At 45.0% G+C, this 17,837-nt stretch overlaps 1 protein-coding gene across 1 annotated transcript in view; it reads left to right on the forward strand.

Moving 5' to 3' along the window:
* The window catches only part of MEGF10 (multiple EGF like domains 10), a 373,462-nt gene that overhangs the window by 177,072 nt on the left and 178,553 nt on the right, over positions 1-17,837 (forward strand). The window contains exons 6-7 of the mRNA XM_069625609.1: positions 7,369-7,615; positions 13,567-13,687. Of these exons, the coding sequence (XP_069481710.1) occupies positions 7,369-7,615; positions 13,567-13,687 (368 nt within the window). The remainder of the gene's footprint in view (positions 1-7,368; positions 7,616-13,566; positions 13,688-17,837) is intronic.

The following is a 17,837-nucleotide window of genomic DNA, read 5'->3' on the forward strand; positions in this document are numbered from 1 at the left end:
AAAGGTGGCTGACAGAGATTACCCCACGTACCACCAATGCTCCCCAGCTGTCAAAGGGGCTACAAAAATGTTAATGCAGCAGGACTGGAGGAAGGTGTTATCAGTACTTTCCAATGCCTACCATTTTACCTCTATTTTCGATGCAGCTTGCAACATATCAAAACTTTGCATGTGGGCTGGGAGTTGAGTTAGCAGGACTGACAGTAAATGGCTTGAGAAATACTGATCTGGTTCATTTTCAGATTGCTGTAATCCCCAGGGCAAGCCCTTGCATATAGTTAAAATGCCACGTGGGATTATGGCACGTTTCCTTGTGCTATAACCATCTTTTTACATGCTGAGTGATGCTCTTTGGAGCTAGTATTCCACTAAAAGATGTGTTCATGGTTTAATTGAACGTTTTTTGGAAGAGGTCGGCCATCGGGATGCCTTTAAATTTGCTAATGCACTCTAGCATCACATTTGTCGTATAGGGGAGAGCAAATGATGCCCCATATGTTTGCAATCAGCTGCAAACCTCACAGATTTCTTCATATGTGCGGTTTGAGGCGTCTCTCAGCCTGCCACGAAAAGGTTAAATGGGCGACTTGGTCCTTAAATCCCGTCCTCAGAAACGTAGGTTTTTGCCTCCCATAACCCTTAGCAAGGCACTCAGGGTAATGAATGTCTACCCTTTCAGCCAACTTGTAGATGCTTGTTTTGTTGTGCGTGGCAGTCAAAGTATTTATCTGAGACAGAGACAGAGAGAGACCAACAGAGAGCTAATGATAGAGAGAGAGAGAGCTATTCACAGTGGCAATGTGAGATAGTGAAATGGGACCTGCCCAAAAAAGGCCAGTGGCAGGAGTGCAGCGTTGCGGGTTCTTATGTCTTGTAAGGCCTATTGCCCATTGACTTACTGACTCCTCTCTTTGATTGCCTACCACCTTACACTACAGACACAAACCCCCCACAGACAGCCGCCACACACCTAACTGGCTAGGACACAGGGGCCTCTGCTCTTAACTCATCTCCAGCACCACCTCCCCAATCCATTGCAGGAGACAGCTGTATCATTCCACAAACAGTTTACATTTTGCTCTCTCCTTTTATTGCAGCCTCACAGTGAGGTTAGAGTTTTTCTGCACACTTTCCTCCATAATATCCCCATTTCCTTTTAATGGGTGTATTGTTGTGTGAACATATGCAAATGGCTGGACTGTGCAGTTCGCCTTCTTGGCCTATCTGCCTGGGACCTGGGATGAGGCCTGTGAGGCTGAAAAATGTTCCCTTCAACAAAGTCAAAATTATTGGCTTTGCCAAGGCTTGTCGTTCATGTGTTTGACCATTATCCACATGGCTTTCTGTGGGAACAAGCCTTACGGCAGGCAATTTCTGAGCGCTTGTCAGTATAACTAGCACTGCTAGAGGCTAGTTGCCCTTAGCCCTGTTCTGAATAGCCAAGGCTGCTCGGTTGTGTTTTTTAGCTGATCTTTCCAGTGCCATCTGCAGACGCAGTCGCCATTTTGTGCACATTTCACCTTAGTTACTCGTCCTCTCCTCTCTTCCTTTTCCAGGAGGGATGAACTGACGTGATAAAGCTCTTCACCTGTTTGAGCTGTGATTATTTCTTCCCTCATGGATGTTAGTCAAGGTTCTGCAGAATTGATCCTTTGAGCTCCAGCTTGTGGATGTTTGGCAAAACTATTCTGTAACACCGCGCATCATCTTTTACTCCATACCTGAACCCCTTCAGTGTGGGCACAGTATATGCTAGTGAAGGGAATATTCAACATCGCCATGCACAGTCCACATTCGCAATGGAGAGGCAAATCCCGTCACCAAAAAATTGGACTGTAGTTTAGAATAATCACTGAAAGGCTTGTGCTCTAGTTGATTAATCAATGCAGGAAGAATAGCTTGACCGCTTCCAATGACTGAAAATGGAAGCATGTAGGAAGAGAGCGTAAAGCCTTGAGAGATGGGTGGGAAGGTCTTCTGGTCACTTTCCAATGGCTTGGAGAATTGGCCGAGCTTGCTGTAGACTTGACTGCTGGGTGGAATGGCCCTTGGGTTATGTGTATACTCCGTGGGTGTCGAGACTAGACTGCACAGCTCAATGCTATGCTAAGCTGCCTCTTAATGGGGCTTATTATAGACTGTGGAGAGCAGATGAAATACCCCACTCTTAGTGGTTATTACAACAAAAACGTCTTTGCACCAGGAGCTATAAACCATAGCAGTTGTTACGTAATTTGAGGCACCTGACACAATCTTGCCATCAGGAGGTCATTTGAAACCCCTGCGCAGGGCCTGTTACACATGCCGAGCTGGTGACGGACATAACGTGGACAGAACATGCCATGGGAGCGTGGGCGAAATATCCTGAAATGAGAGCCCGAACCAAGGTGTGAATAACGCAAGTTCCGGGGACTTTCCAAAGTCCACACTTGCTCCTTCAGCAAAGCAACATGTCCATTCGCAAAACAGGAACAACTGCGCTACCAGGGGCGGCATCCAGCAGATTTCCCCAAGCGATTATATTCCACTCACTGCCTTAGGCAAGTCTCGGCGGTCTTGTGTCGGGGATTAGTGTGTTTATGAAAAGTTTGTGGACGGCCAGTGCACAAACCACTTGTTGTAAAAACGCAAAACGGTGCATCTTGTTAGATAGTGCAGTGTCTGGAAGTAAATTACAAAGGCAAGGGGACAAACAGAGCAGTGAACACCGAAATACAGGATGAATGCTTCAGAATGTCCCTTAAGCGCAATGGCAGCCAGAGCTAGACACGCGCCATCAGTTGGGAAGTGGTGATGGGTTTGGGACAGTGATGAGACTTCTTCATTTGTAGCACTGAGTATATTACCACTTTCATGAGTACTGTCTCGCTAACCATTATTTTAATTCAGCGGCTCTTTCAGTTTTGTCTCCAAGTGTGAGTGTTGGGCTACATTTACAAGACAGTGTTGGCTTTTGACCATGCTTAAATGATTTTCGAATCTATGTGATCATTGGGTCGCCCGTAATTACGCCAACGAAAATGTCGACTACAATTACAGAATGCGCAGCAATCAGATACATCACTTTTGCCCACCTGCCCTGGCCCGCAATCCTCAAAACCACACCCCCCACGTTACCTTTATTGCAGCGCACTTCTGTGTGTGCTGCAGACATCCTTGTACCCCTGCAGTGTCAGTTCCTCCCACTTACATGGATTGGTGCTGACGCCGCAGGGTTCTTGTTTTTAATCTTGTCCCCCGCTTACCATAATGTTAAACGGGGACACCCCCGTAATCCCTGACTCCTGTTACTGCGTCCATGGAGGGTGGGGGACACCCCCGCCACCCATGCTCTGCTTGGGCGAAGTAATGGGGGTCGGGATTTTTGTACCGCGCTCAGCTGCAATTTTAGTAATGTCGCCACAATTGTGGCGACATTTTGGTACGATTCCTTGATTTTCTACTTGCATTTCTTTTAAATTTTGTAAATATATGTATTTAAGCATGTCAACACGTCTGTGTCTAGTTTTCATTATCTAGCTAGTAGGAATATATCTGGGAAATGCACAGAGCTGATAGCTGGTCCCTTTGCAGGTTTATTTGGAACACATTTGTTGTTTTGCTTTAACAGGTTGCATTTTCTTCACACAGGGCTTCTGGGCTGTGTTTGCATTTTTGAATCTCCCTGTTGTTTTGTTCCACCACATTGCATTGTCTTCCCATCGTGCCGCCCAATTGTATTTTGCTACTGTCTCTCACTGCCATACTTGTTTCTCTTCCCTAAGCTCCACGGTGGGAGTCTTCCCACTTAATTTGCCACAATTCTCCCATAAGGATCCAGGTGGCAGGCTTTCCCGTTGTGAGTAGTGCTATAGCTCTGATTCAGTCTCACCACTGTTTGTATTTGCCACACTTGAATTTTGTGGGCCTAGGTTCCCCATTTTAGATTGCTGTTTCAGTCTTGCCACTGTTGGTATTTTACCACACTGGGATGACGGCATTATCCATAGCCTCACAGATTTGACATGCACACTATTTTGCTACTCCTTACACTAAACATACATCACCCTGGCGCAAGCTCCTCCACCCATGGAATACAGCAGAGTTCCACGCAAAATTCGGTGCAGATGTTCACATAACTCAACTCTCTGGACAATTGACAGAGCACTCATCTCACTCCTCATAATATGGGCTGCTGTCTGGGACCTAGCCATGGCCCACCTTTCTTCGATCTTGCTATAAATGCACACGCGCATTTTACCACTCACTACTTCACAACCCAAACTTCAGTCTTCCAAAGCGCGTTCATTCTCACAGCGCTTCGAGGCCATACAAATGACACATAAAATAACATAACATTTGGAGAGTCTACTGATGTGGCACTGGTGCAAACCTGCAACAGTTTACAGATGTAGAGTTTTTTTTGTCATTGTTAATAAAAGGTGTTGCTTGTGTTCCTTGCTTTTCTCTGCGATCATCCAACAAACATGTATTGCTTGCCACAGGTATAAGAAGCTATTTGCGCCTCGAGAAATGAATGTCTCTGCAGGCTTGGCCCAATGTTGTTTTCTTGGGAGCCAACTTTAATTTGCCACTGCTTCCCACATCATATGGGCCTCACATCTCCAGAATTATCCCTCAGCACAGCACTACTTGGAAACGTAAAGACATGCGTGTCCTTTTCATTGGCCTTGCGACACATAACTCTCAACCCTTAGACCAGGCAGAGATGCCATTTCCCAGTCCTAAATTGACTTAGGCGTTTTCACTTTGCGAAGAGGCCTCCTCCCCCAGATGCACGCTCCAAAGCATCTTCGGGTGGGTTTTGAAGTCAAGAACACGATAAATTACAATGAGCGAGATGCTCAGAGCTTGATAGAAAATATTTATAGGACCCTTGCATTTATCCCATCACTACGGCAGGGTCTTACTCTGAAAGTAAATCAAGTGCCCAGAAAAACAAGATAAAATGGGGTGCATTCTTCCGGCTCATCGGGAGTGATGCCATCTTTCCATGCTGGAGACCAAAATGGTTCTAAATCCTCCCAACGTAGTAGCCATGTTTGCAGCCGTTTCCTAAATATGTCGGGAAAGTGTCCTCGCCTCATCTCGATACTCTCATCTTCTTCCTGGAGCTCCACCTTGACTGACATTGTTCTCTTGGAGTTTCTGAGAAGGGTTCTTGAGGTAACTATCTCCAAACACCTGGTTCCTTTCTATATTCGCCGAATTGAGCAAGAGTTGCCTGCGCTAGCTTGCTCTTGCTCCAGTCGTCTCGATGCGGCTTGCAAAGCTTCCTAAATCGTGTTCTCTGGCCCGTCTTCGCTCTCGGTCGCCGGCCCGCAGCACTCTACCAAAGTGTCAGTAATGGATCTCCAGCAGACCTTGTGAAAAATATAGGCCAAAATGCAATATGGTCGCTATCCAGGGCACGGGAGCTTTCTGGGAATATGAACGGGACAAGCCCTAAAGAGACTTAATTCACTGTGTTTGGGCAGTGATCAGTGCTGGGTGTGGTGTCAATCATGGCCCAGGGCGCTATCTTGGCCTCTTTACTCCACTCTAGGAAAGTAGGCTGCAGGAGATGGATCAGTGAGCAGCCAGTTGCCCGTCCACAAACAAAACGGATGCTCAGCGCAGATTGCTAGCACGACCCCCACCTCTGCACTGCTCATGCACACGACCCACAACATTACACTACACACGCATTAGAAAGCACGTAGTTGGGTCACAACACTATCACTTTGCAAACTTCAGCTGTTTTAATTTTCACAGTTAGCATGTCAGATGTTGTCTGCATTTTCCCGTTCAAAATTTTTTATTTTCACAACAGCAAATAACAACAAAATATGGCATTGATCTTTAAATCACGCTCATAGTCAATCAAAGTCAAAACATATTAATCAGTTCATCATAAACTACCACTAAATATCCTATATAAAAGAAAGAATAGAAGTGCATGAACGGGAGAAAAGAAAAAGAAAAGGAAGAAAGGAAAGAGAAAGAGCACATCAGAGGTTGTCTGCATTATCGTATTTCTTGTATTATTACTGCCTGCTTTTGCTATTACAGCATCATTCAAAGGCATTTTGTAGTGTGCTAGAACTATCTGTTGTGATAAAAATGAAGTAGATACTTGTATACAACCTTGACTGGACAGTCCCTTTTATCATTGGATAATAATTGTATTTTCACTGTTTTGCAACTAACCAATGATCCACGACCTTGCAGAGATAAGCCTCTCGTTCCGTCCACGTTACCAAAATTGGACAAGGAGGTTTATAATTTGCTTGCGTTTCCAATCTGTTTGCCTCCCCTCTGGTGTACCTCAGGTGTGGGGCTGATTGATGGTTTAGAACCCGATATTCATCCCTGGATCACACAAAGAATCTTAGCGCGCCCGGGCTGCTACTGTTCGCATCAATACTGATTCATGTTTCTGCAAAATAAATATATACTTTAAAAGTGCATGCTATCTTTGGTAGGCTATAGTTTAGCTAATATTTTAGAGGGGGGAATAAAAAGGTGCATAAAGCGCAGAGCTTTAGCCGCTTGAAGTAAGAAGTCCTAAACTAAAAATTAATATCCTGGGTCTGTGTCTTCTTTCTTAGACAGCTGGCGGTGTTCAGGCCTAGAATGCTGGCAGATGGGGGAACCCCATTCATACTGGAAATGTTGGCACTTTTACAGTGATGGTTCTCCTGGGACATGTTTTTAAGTCTACGTCACTCGAGCCCCCTCTCAAATGCCCTTTGCCCATGAATGCAGCAGGCCACTCTCTGCAATTACGAATAATTGGCATACTTATTATTTTTTAAACTAAAACTATACTAAGCTAAAAGCTAAATCCCATGGACGCGTATGCAGGAGTCGGTGACGCAGGGGCTCCGCCTGCTGCTGGGTAATCATGGGAGGAGAGCAGGCCTCGTATCAAATGAGATCCTTCCCCCCCATTTCCAGGGCACGTCCGGCTCGATGACCATAGCTAATCCACTCCCGTCTTTCACAGGGTCCCTGGGTAGTAGGTCCTGCATTAGTGTAGTCTTCATTCCAGGGCATGTTAAGCCAGTCCATATACTTGTGCTCTGAAGTCTTTGAGAAACATGCAATGTTTTCCAGATGCCAGTTCATTTTCCACACGCAGTCCGTCAGCTCTTTCCATTTCTGCTGAGATGCAGCTGACTGTGTGAGATATATTGTTCTACCTAATTTGGTAAATATTGTAGAATTTGTCTTTTAACTGTTTTTAAACGAAGTGTTACCTTGACCCCTGGAATGGGGGAGATAATACTCTAAAAAACTCGATGTCGGTTATAAAGATAAAGTTGTCAGAGGAACGCCCTGCCTTTGCCTGTACATTTCTGAAGTGTTTTCTTTGAAAATCCGCAGCATGTGACGTGGATCATTGGGGACCTCACTGTAGCAGCCGCTGTCAGTGTAAAAACCGTGCCCGCTGCAACCCCATCACCGGGGCCTGCCACTGTACCTCGGGGTTCAAGGGCTGGCGGTGTGAGGAACGCTGCGACCAGGGCACCTACGGCAACGATTGCCACCAGAAGTGCCAGTGCCAAAATGGGGCTACCTGCGACCATGTCACCGGGGAATGCAAGTGCCCCCCTGGATACACCGGAGCCTTGTGAGTAGCGCCTGTTGTGCATGATATACAATGATTGGCGGGTTGGCAATCAGCCTTCCTTCCATATTATACATTTTGTATGCGTTGTTGTAATGGTCTTGGGAAATGGTGGACAATTTGACATTCCAACATTTTACATTCATTCTGTCTTCCAAGATGATAGTCCACAGCCAATGAGCCCAGAAGTATATAAATCGTCAAGGAGCACTCTGTGTATAGCTTTGGGACTAGGAAGCCTTTTCAATCTTGGTAAGAGAGGGGCACATAACCAGCTGATTCACCTTCAGAATGTTCAAAGTGTTCAAGATTCGGGAGAGGACAAAATTCCAAAGCACAGTAGAAATGAAGTTTGGGGTGTGGAGTATTGCACTGGTTTAAAGGTTTGGTCAAAGGATGTAGTTATGGATGAGTAATGTGCATGCAGAGCTGGTGGTTGGTGAGGGAAGAGGGTTAGAGGAGAGCAGAGCTTGCATAATGATTTTAAAATGGACATGTTCAATAGAAACACGTTTTTTAGTTGTTGATGATGGTATTGCATAGCTAGGTTTTCCAGGTTTTATGTCCAGCAGTTAGTAGAGAAGCAGCTGGACTCTGTATGTGCTTCTTTGGCACCCCATATTGCATGCAGATGGAGTGGTCAGTCGGGGTTGTTTCATTGGAATAATGCACTTCAAGTAAAGCAAAAATATAAAGATTTAGCAAGAAAAAAGGTAAGGAGTCATGGACAGACTAAGAGCTTCCAGAAACAGCCAGCTCTCCATTTCCTCTTCATCAAAAAGAGAAATCAAATTGAATATGCGACTGTCTTAGCCATGATGAATGCTTCACACTGCCAGTTGTACTTCTCCCTTATTATGGGAACTCCACTCATTTTTGGTTTGGGGTCGGTCACTTGTGCTAGCAACACCTACGTGGCCAAACATTGCTAACATAAAAGAGATAAGAGAAGAAGGGGTGTTGAGAAGGATATCTAGTTGGCATGGTAAATGGTAACACTAGGGGCATGTATTGGAAAAAGCACACTGTTATTTTTTGTGGCTTTCTGTCATTTAAGCCAATGAGTGCATGCCTTGCAGTAGTTGTGCCACTCACAAGTTCTGCTAGAAATCATGCCCTTTCCTGTCCTGCCCAGGCTATGCAGTGGTCCTTCTTTTACCTGGTGCTCAGCCTCACCTGTCTCTTTGTGCTGAGCTCCATTTATTTCCTGTCTATCGCTCTCCCACCATGGCCATTCATCCTCTTTGCTCCTCCACCAATGGTTCCCCATTTGTCCCCGGGGCATTAACAAAACTGCATTGCTCATCGCCATTTACCCCTATCCCTCTGGCCAAATGTGTCCATGTCCCCACCCCATGCTAATGAGAATGAACGCTGCTGAGAAATGCAGATCTTGCTGAGGCCTAGGGCGAACCATCATAACAGAGTGTTGGTAGAGGCAGTTTGTAGGTAATGTGGTGATGAGCAGGCACGTGGGGGTATGTACATATAAGTAAGCGTATGTTTGTATTTTCAAGCATGTGTACATGCATGCAAGGGTTTGCGAGTGTCTGTGAGGTTGAGCATATTAATGTGTGTGTATGTGAATACCTGCAGTGTGTATGTGTGCGCAGATGTGTTTGAATGAAATGTGTGTGTAGGGCTAGAGGGAGTAGGGCCAATAACTGGGAGGAAGGGAAAAGAACAAGGCATCAACAGGGAATCTTTGGAGCCAGAGTGGCATTAGGACATTACGGGCAGAGCCAAAATGCATAGGTTCTCATGTGTGATATAATGGCACAGCCAGCATTGGCATGTTTTCTTATAGTGCAATTACTTGCAGTGGCATTATTGGCAAAGCCACATCAGTCGGTTTTTATGTGGCAATACTGGCATATATTAGCAAAGCCAGGATGGCCATTTCTTTTTACAGAAACATTACTTGTAGTTAAAACCATAGTTAATGCATTCTTACATAGGAATGTTGTCGTATATTGGAGTATCCAAAATGGATGTGGCTGCCTGCAGTTACATTACTGCAATTATAGCGTGCAGCCAGCATTCAAATGTCGTCTTGACTGGCAGAATACTGTTATATAAATTGTAGGAAAAGGCTTCCCAAAAATGCATTGGAAGTGGCACTAAATAAAACAAATATAAAAATGAATTAATGTTTACTACGTCATGTAATGTAAAGTAGTTTTATATAGCACCCTTCTCCCAATAATGTTGAAGTCGCTGCGCAAGGCTGTCTAAGAAATGAGGATAGGGTGCTAGTGGGATAGCGGTAAGGGAGATGCAGAAACCTTTGTTGTTGATGGATGTGGGTCGGAAGCACCAGTTACCTGTGTGCCAATATGGAAATGATGGTTGTTGTTAAGAGAATGGTAGGGTCTGTTTCTGTTAAGTACACTAGACCTAAGAGGTCATCTGAAGGAGTGTGGGAGGTGTAAACAGTGCTCCAGATAAGATTTTCGTTGAGTATTTTACTCCCAATTTGTTTTAAAGTTGCCAGTAAAATTATTTTTTAGAGAGTTAAAAAGTAATTACAATTCCCAATGGGAGTATTTTTTTTTACAAGCGAGTAAAATATGATTTAACTGGAAAACAAAATGTTTTGTAATAATCATTTCTTTGTACCTGGTTATTCATGGACATTAAAAGATACATGTTTACATCCATGTATCAAGGAGTAATGATAGTGTTTTTTCTCTGGAACTACATACACTACTGGTCCAAACATATCCAAGGAGCTGTGTGGATGAAAGCAGCTGCACAAGGTCATATGTGTTTGTTTCGTAGTTTTTTATTGGGAGTATTTGTACTCCATCATTTTATTTTTGGGGAGTGTTTGCCTATTTTTAGGGAGTACAAGTGGCTGAAACACCCCTTATCTGCAGGGCTAGGAGTAAGTATGCTAGATTGTATTAGTGAGGAGTTAGTTGAGGGATGGGGGGATGGAGTGGGAAGGTGAGGGTGTTGTCACTTCCTGGCTCTTGGTGGTAGATCTCACTGAGATTAAGGTGCAGACCAATGTCTCACAGTAGTGGTTCCAGGAGTCAAATTGTATTCCCAGATGGTAATGCCAAAGGTTTTGAAAATTGCTCGTTGTATATTAGCCCAGGTTTCTGGTGCACAGCTTGTAGTAGTTTTCTATCATTTTACATATCTTTCAAAGTGGCTGGTTGAAAAGCCAAGTCTTGAGCTGTTTCCTGAAAGTCAGGTGGTTCAACTCCGGGCAGAGAGGTTTGGACAGGGTGTTCCACATTTCTTTGCCCAGAACTGAATAAGGGGATTCTGCTTGCTGTTTCTTGTTGACATTGAGGACTAGTACTAGTGCAGTATTGCTGGACCTAAGTGTTCTGCAAGGTGCGTAGTGTTCAAACTTACTTCTGAAGGATGAAGGGCCCCCTCTGTGGATTGAACGATGGGCGATGCACAATGCTTTGAAAATAACCCTTTTTTTGATGGGTATCAGTGGCGAATGCACCCTACCCCACTCCCCTACAGGGTGGACTCCCCCGTCCATGATGGACTATTTATGCCTCTGCCACTGAATGGAGTGTGTTGAGACGACAGAGGAGTGCCCATCAATTTGCTGTACCACGATGAGAGTCTGGGAATTCAGCCAGCACTTTGCTTGGGTTGTGGCTCTGGTGACCTTACTGTGAATGTGTGTTGTTGCTAAGTCCAGCGTGTTGGTGTCTCTTGTCTGCAGCACTCTGTCAACATTTGGGATTGATGTTCTTGGATGGTGGGCAGACTGTCCAATGAAGGTGTAGTCAGTGGTGAATTTCTAGTGATAATAAATTCAAGGTTTGGGATTTCCTTCCAGTGTGACATGTAACTGCTCCCTTTGTCCTTTAATCCCTATGTTTGATTGATTGATTGATTTATTTATTTATAGAGCGCTTTACACCAAGGCGCTGTACAATGGAACAACAAAATACAAGATTACAACAACCAATAACAATGGGAGCAAAAATTACATCATGAATCATTCAATAAATCAGTGGAAAGAGCAATTAACTGAAGGGGGAGGGGAATGTTACATCTTCTATCACCCACAGAGCCAGGAGGTGCCCCCTGGGCCTAATTCTCCTTCGGTAGCAGGAATGCAAGTAACATTACCCAACTATAACCATCTGAAAATAGAGATTGGCCCTCTGTTTCCCTTGGTTGTATTTGCTTTGCCGCAAAGCCCTCTACTAGACTTACTCATCTTTCCACTAGGGGTGGAGCAGGTTTACATCTACAGGCCCCAATATTACAGGCACCCTGGAAGTAATATTAATAATATCATGTTTTCATATAGCACTTCAAAAAGTATTCCTCCCACTTACAAGTGGTCTAACCATGATTGCAAGACCCCGTGAGTGACAGAGAGGGTGTGAACCCTGGAAGAACAATCTGAACGTGTAAATACAGTCAAGGCTGTTCCCCACCTATGAATTTTCGAGTGCATGAAGCGTGAATGAATGAAGGGCTTAGGTGGGCACAGCTCAGGCTCAGCTCTAAAGGTCCAGCGGGACTGCGGGAAACATTCAATGCGTATGATCTGCTTTTGCTATGATTTTGGCATCTGCTACTGTAGCTAATGAGTAAGTACTAGTTAGCAAGCCAGCCTCAATCGGGCACCCCAATATTTATTTATTTATAGGTGATTTTTAAGGTGGCCTCTTTGAACGCAGTAATTTTGTGGCACCACAAGTGGAAAGCGGGCAGAGGGAAATAACTCATCTTTACAGCTTTCTAGAATTCAGCTCTGGAAAGTGCAAAGGATGGGAGCGGGCACACTTACAAGGTACACACAGGTAACAATGAAACAACAACAACAACTAAGAACTGCTCTTAAGACAAAACAGTTAATTGCCAGGGCATAACAAGGCCCCAACATAGGCAAGAGGGACTCAGGAACCAATATCTGAACCAGAGAGTACAAGGTGGTGTACCACCAATGGCATTTGAGGCCATGAGTAGGAAGGACGGGGACACCCATGGGCACAGCTGGAAACAAGTCATTCTTGCTAATAAGGACCCAGTTCTACCTTTCCTTGTGCATCTTACTAACGCCAGTCTAAGATAAAGGACACATTATCATAATTTTTTTTTTTTAAAAGAAGGTGTCTTCACTGGCTACCTGTGAAGGCACGCATTCAGTTTAAAGTGCTGACCTTGATCCATAAATTCCTTTATGGTAATGCACCAAGATACCTGAAAGCAGGTAAAGTCGCATACTCCTCAGGGAGTAGCACAAGGTCGAGTAGTGGGGCATACCTGCTGGTCCCTAGGGGTAAAAGAGCAAGAGGCTTGGGGAGGGCTTTTGCTGTCCACGCTACGAAAAGGTGGAATGATCTCCCTAAACAATTGCGATTGGATGAAAATGTATTGAGCGTTAGAAAAAAATTGAAAACCCTCCTTTTTTTTATAATGTGCCATTGCTTCCCTTTCCCGTTGTGGTTTCTTTTGCCTTATCTGCTCTGTCATTTTCCTTTCTGTTTCTGCGCTATGATGCCTGCGGGCTCCGGCGCATTATAAATGTATAAATAAATAAATAAAGAGAAGGGTCCAGGCGACGAGTGAGGGAGCCAACAACCTAAAGCTGAGAGTTCCTTGCAAAGACACTTTTCAGGAGTGAGTTCCAGAGCTGGGCCACAGTGGAGCTTTAGGACTTGTTGCTTTCTTTTCCTGGAGGTCAGGAACGGAGGAGATTGTATAATTTTGCACTGTATATTTTTTTCACAAAAATGTTCTGTACGTTTTTTAATCATAATTATAATTTCAGAATTTGAATTTTCAACTATTTACTAAAATAATTTGGAAGTGGCAATGCCCTTGTTAGTATCAGCGTACCACGGAGGGTTATGGATAATTTGCGTTCGAACAACCTTATCTTACCACTGACACGAATATCCTGAAAGGCGCCTGTGTAGCAGATCTAACACTCTCTCCTTTCACATGTTTTTCTTATTTAGTTGTGAGGATCTCTGCCCGCCTGGCAAACATGGGTCACAGTGCGAGGAAAGATGCCCATGCCAGAATGGTGGTGTGTGCCACCACGTCACTGGTGAATGCGCATGCCCTCCTGGATGGATGGTAAGTTATCTATTATTTACATGTTAACTCTTTAAAATAATGGTATTTTCATGCTTTGGTGTGAGAATTAATAACAGGAATACTAACCTGGTTCTTCCTTCCTTAATAAGCAGTTACCTGGCATGTCATTGTGTTTGCTAAAGCTGATAGTTAAGTAAAATAAATAACAAAAAACTCCCCTGCTTCTCAAATATAAATTAGCATTTTGAATTTTGATTTATTGAATAACAGGGGGTGTCATTTAAAACCTGGTAGTTTACTTACTTACACATTTGCATAGAATAGTCTCGAGGTCCAAAAGCAGAAGGGTGGGTTGGTAAGTTTGTATAGGCTGGTGTGTGTGGGTAATGGGATACCTCTTCTAAGCGTAGTATGGGGGACCTCTTTCTAAGGATACTAGATGGAGCTTAAGCCTTGATTTGAAGAGTCGTACTATTGAAATGGCTTTAAAGGCAGGGATCGGAGCGTTCCAGTGGAGTGGGGCAATTTGGCATAAGGAGCAAAATTAGGGGGAAGCACAGGACCGGTGGTGGAGTGATAGGCTGCAGGGAAATGAGAATTGGAGCGACCGAGGGGGAGAGTAAAGTGAGAGGCCATAAGCGATAAAGTGAGGGGAAGGACTATACTGGATTTAAAGATGAGCAGCAGGAATTTAAAGTCCGTGGTTTTGCACCTTGGAGATGTGAAAAGGTGGGGGGAGGATATAGGACTGTTGAAACGGGGGTGGGTTGCAAAATTGAGAACTTTGTTGAGGGCAGAATAGTAGCAGAGGGGAAGACAATACGAATGCTTACATAGTAGTCTGGTTTGCTGATTACTTGAGTAGAGATTGGTATTTTCATTGAGTGGCACGTGTGGTGTGGGCAGATTTTCCTATTGTTTAAGAGGGTGAGTCTGACGGCAGTGGAAGAGTTTCAGGCCACCCTCAAAGACAATTCCAAGGTTGCAAGCTATGGGTGAAGGGATGAGGGGGGATTGAGATGAGAAAAGGGGGGAGTTTGGTTGTCATTGGAGACTAGGAACAACCTCCCTCTCCCTCCTCAAGACTTTCCTCACCTCCTCCTTCCCGCCCTCCCTCCTTTGCTAATCTCACAGTCGCTTGTTTGGTGTTCAGGGCTCATATGAATCCTCGGGGCCTGACCTCCCGCACAAATCACCCCATCTCCTGTCTATCCTCAACACTGGCTCTCCTTCCACCATTTAGGCTCGTACTTACCTTCATTGCACTTCACCTGTTGCTCACCCATGAGCACCCCAGCACCTATCCCATTCCCCTCCCTCCTGCACTTGCACGTTCTGAACACTCAAAAGGATTAGTAGGTTCGCCCCCCCCCCACAGTGTATTTAATTTTTTTAATGTTTTTTCTTTTTTTAATGTATTTTAATTGTGTGAAATCCCCTTGTCCCCTCCCTGTTGCCCTGTTGGTGCTTTGAAACAGTATTTAATTCCTGTATAAGTGCCGACCAAGCAAACAACAAATAGGAGAAATATAGCTTCTGTCATAGAGGAGATGAGCAGGAGGCAGCGTAGTGTCATCCAGTGACAGAAGGCATCCGGATAAACACTCCTTCACTGCAAGAGTGAAGGAGTGGAAGGAGACAAAGATTTGGGTATCATCATCAAAGAGGTGATAGTTAAAGGCAAAGGAGGAAATTAGTTTTCTGGGAGAGGATGTGTCAAGTGTGGAGAGGAGTGTGCCCAGTACTGGCCATTTGGGAACTCCCATAGAGAGGGGTGAACGCGAGGGATTGTTGGAGTTTCATGATATGGAGAAGTAGTGGCCAAAGAGAAAGGAGGACACACAGTCAACACCTTTAAAACTGAGGAGGGACAAAGCTTGAAGGAGGTGTGGTCCACAATGCCAAAGGCTGCATACAAGTCAAGAAGAATGAGGATAAAGGAGACGTGAGAGTGATGGGCATTGGTTATGAAGTGGAGACATGGGCGAGAGGATTCTCAGTGGAGTGTTTTGACTGGAAAGCATATAATAGGGTGGATCACTGAGTCAGGGAGCCTCAAGATAGTTAACAGTATGGTTGAAGACACCCCCCCATGAGCACTTTAGAGTGGTGAGGTAAGAGAGGCAGGTCTGGAGAATTAAAGGTTACAGGTGTTGGCAACTGGATTTCTTCTGAAGAAGACTTTGGCTGTTGTATGTCAAGCAGGGAAGATACCAGTAGATATAGGGAGGTTGTATAGGGTGGAGAAAGTAGCGAATTTGACAGGCGCAGCTGTGTGAATTGTAATGGCGAGGGTCAGTAGCAGGTGTTTTTAGGCACTGAAGAAGGTGGGGGGATCAATCTGTGTGCCAGAGGCATAAAACACAACTCATGGTTGTCCCTAGCAATTGGTTGGCTCGGGATATCCTTGATTGAGTGGGTGGGAGGTGTGAAGGAACCTTCAGGATACTGGTCATTGAATGGGGTGGACAGTTCAGAGTGGAAGCCATTGAAGGTGAGGTCAGTGGAGTGAGCAAGTGGTGGACCGAGAGTTTGGAGAGAGACTTTGACCTCTGTTAGGTACAGGGCCACAGATTGGGCTTGAATTTACTTATGGTGATAGGTCAAGGAAATGGGGTCAAAAAGTGGGGTGGGGTTAGAGATAGTGAAGTGAATGAGTAAGTGCTTAGAAGGGGAGTTATCATTTTGTGGAGCACAACATACTAGGCCTAAAGGCAGATATGTGAGATAAAGAGCTTTGCCTTGTGGGTGGGAGGGGGAGTTGTAGAGGTTGGCTGGAGAGTTGGGGGAGAGAGTGGATACAAGTTCCAGCTGGCAAGCCTTGGGTCATATTGGCGAGGTTGACGTCAACCATTATGACAGCGGAAGTGTTTCAAGTAGAAGGTCAAGATTGGAGAAGAAGAGGTTGAGGGAGCCATGGAAGAGGAGAAAGAATGAAAGAGGTGTGGGAGCAAGGATTTGCATAGAGATGTGCTCAAAGGAGGAGGGGATGAAGTGGAGGGGGTGAGGGGGAATGGTGGTCCTCCTTTGCCATCCATACCGAACAACACTGGTACCTTTCTTGGAAAGACAAGGGGTCTCAGAGAACGATGCAAAGTCAGTGCCAATGTGTCAGTGTCGTGGGAGCCATGCGTGTTTTGGTGATAACATTCAAGACGTTTTTGGGGTGATGCAAAGGAGGTTTTATTGCACAGGGTTTGAGCATTTCAGAAACCCGGGGCGAGCTCCCAGATGCAGACAAAGTAGTCGTGAAAGTAGATGAAAGGGAAGGGTATGGTAGATTATGTTGGGATGGATGGGGTTCTGGAAAGTGGAGCAATGAAAATGTTGTTTGGGAGAAAGCTGAAGGATGGGGTGGGAAGGAGGCTAGGCAGAGCATGGAAGAGATGGATGGGTGGGTGGGCACCATGGGAAGCACAGCAAGAAAGAACAGAAAGGTTGTGGAGGAGGAGGATTTGTAGGGGCATCTTAGGCACGGAGCAAGGAGCAGTTAAATCACGGGGAAAGCAAACGCAAGCACTTAAACACAGGACAAAAACGACTGGAAGGCAATTAGTACACTGAATGCAGTGCAATGCTTTGTATAATCAAAGAGTGTGAGCATATGAGTGGTCCAACACCATTGAGCTTACCAGGCTTCAGCCGCCCACCCGAAATTATGGGCTGTGTTGACTCGACCTGGCTGACCTACAGAGCCTTCACCAGACAGAACAGGACACAGACGTTAAACGGTGCCTGGGCTTCACTGTTAACAAAGGCCCTGTGACATAAAGCATTTCACTGTTAGCACCTGCATACATTTTTAGACAATTTAAATCGTGATGTGGGGTTAGTACTTGCATGCCAGGGCAGTGATTGGAAGGGTAGAGAGGGGACAGGAGACTGCTCATTCTCACAACACTCCTTAAGTGAGTGTTTTCAGACTAAAAGGAGACAGTTACATGCTTGTAACATTAAGGCTGCACTAGAATAGTCTCATTAGAATGCATAAAGAAGTTATATTCCCCCACACAAATCTGTGTTCCCCCTCCCCACGTCTCTGAAGTTAACACCTCACCCAACAATTTGAAGGGTTAGCTGCCCCCTCCCCCACCTCGTAATGTAGCTTTCGTTGCATCCACGGAGCGAAGTATAAGTGAAAAATGACTTGGTGACAATTTAATTTAAAGTGGGTACAAGGGAAGAACAA

This window comes from Ambystoma mexicanum, chromosome 6p, assembly GCF_040938575.1.
Source record: "Ambystoma mexicanum isolate Mex_15411 chromosome 6p, UKY_AmexF1_1, whole genome shotgun sequence".
Lineage (NCBI taxonomy): Eukaryota > Metazoa > Chordata > Amphibia > Caudata > Ambystomatidae > Ambystoma > Ambystoma mexicanum.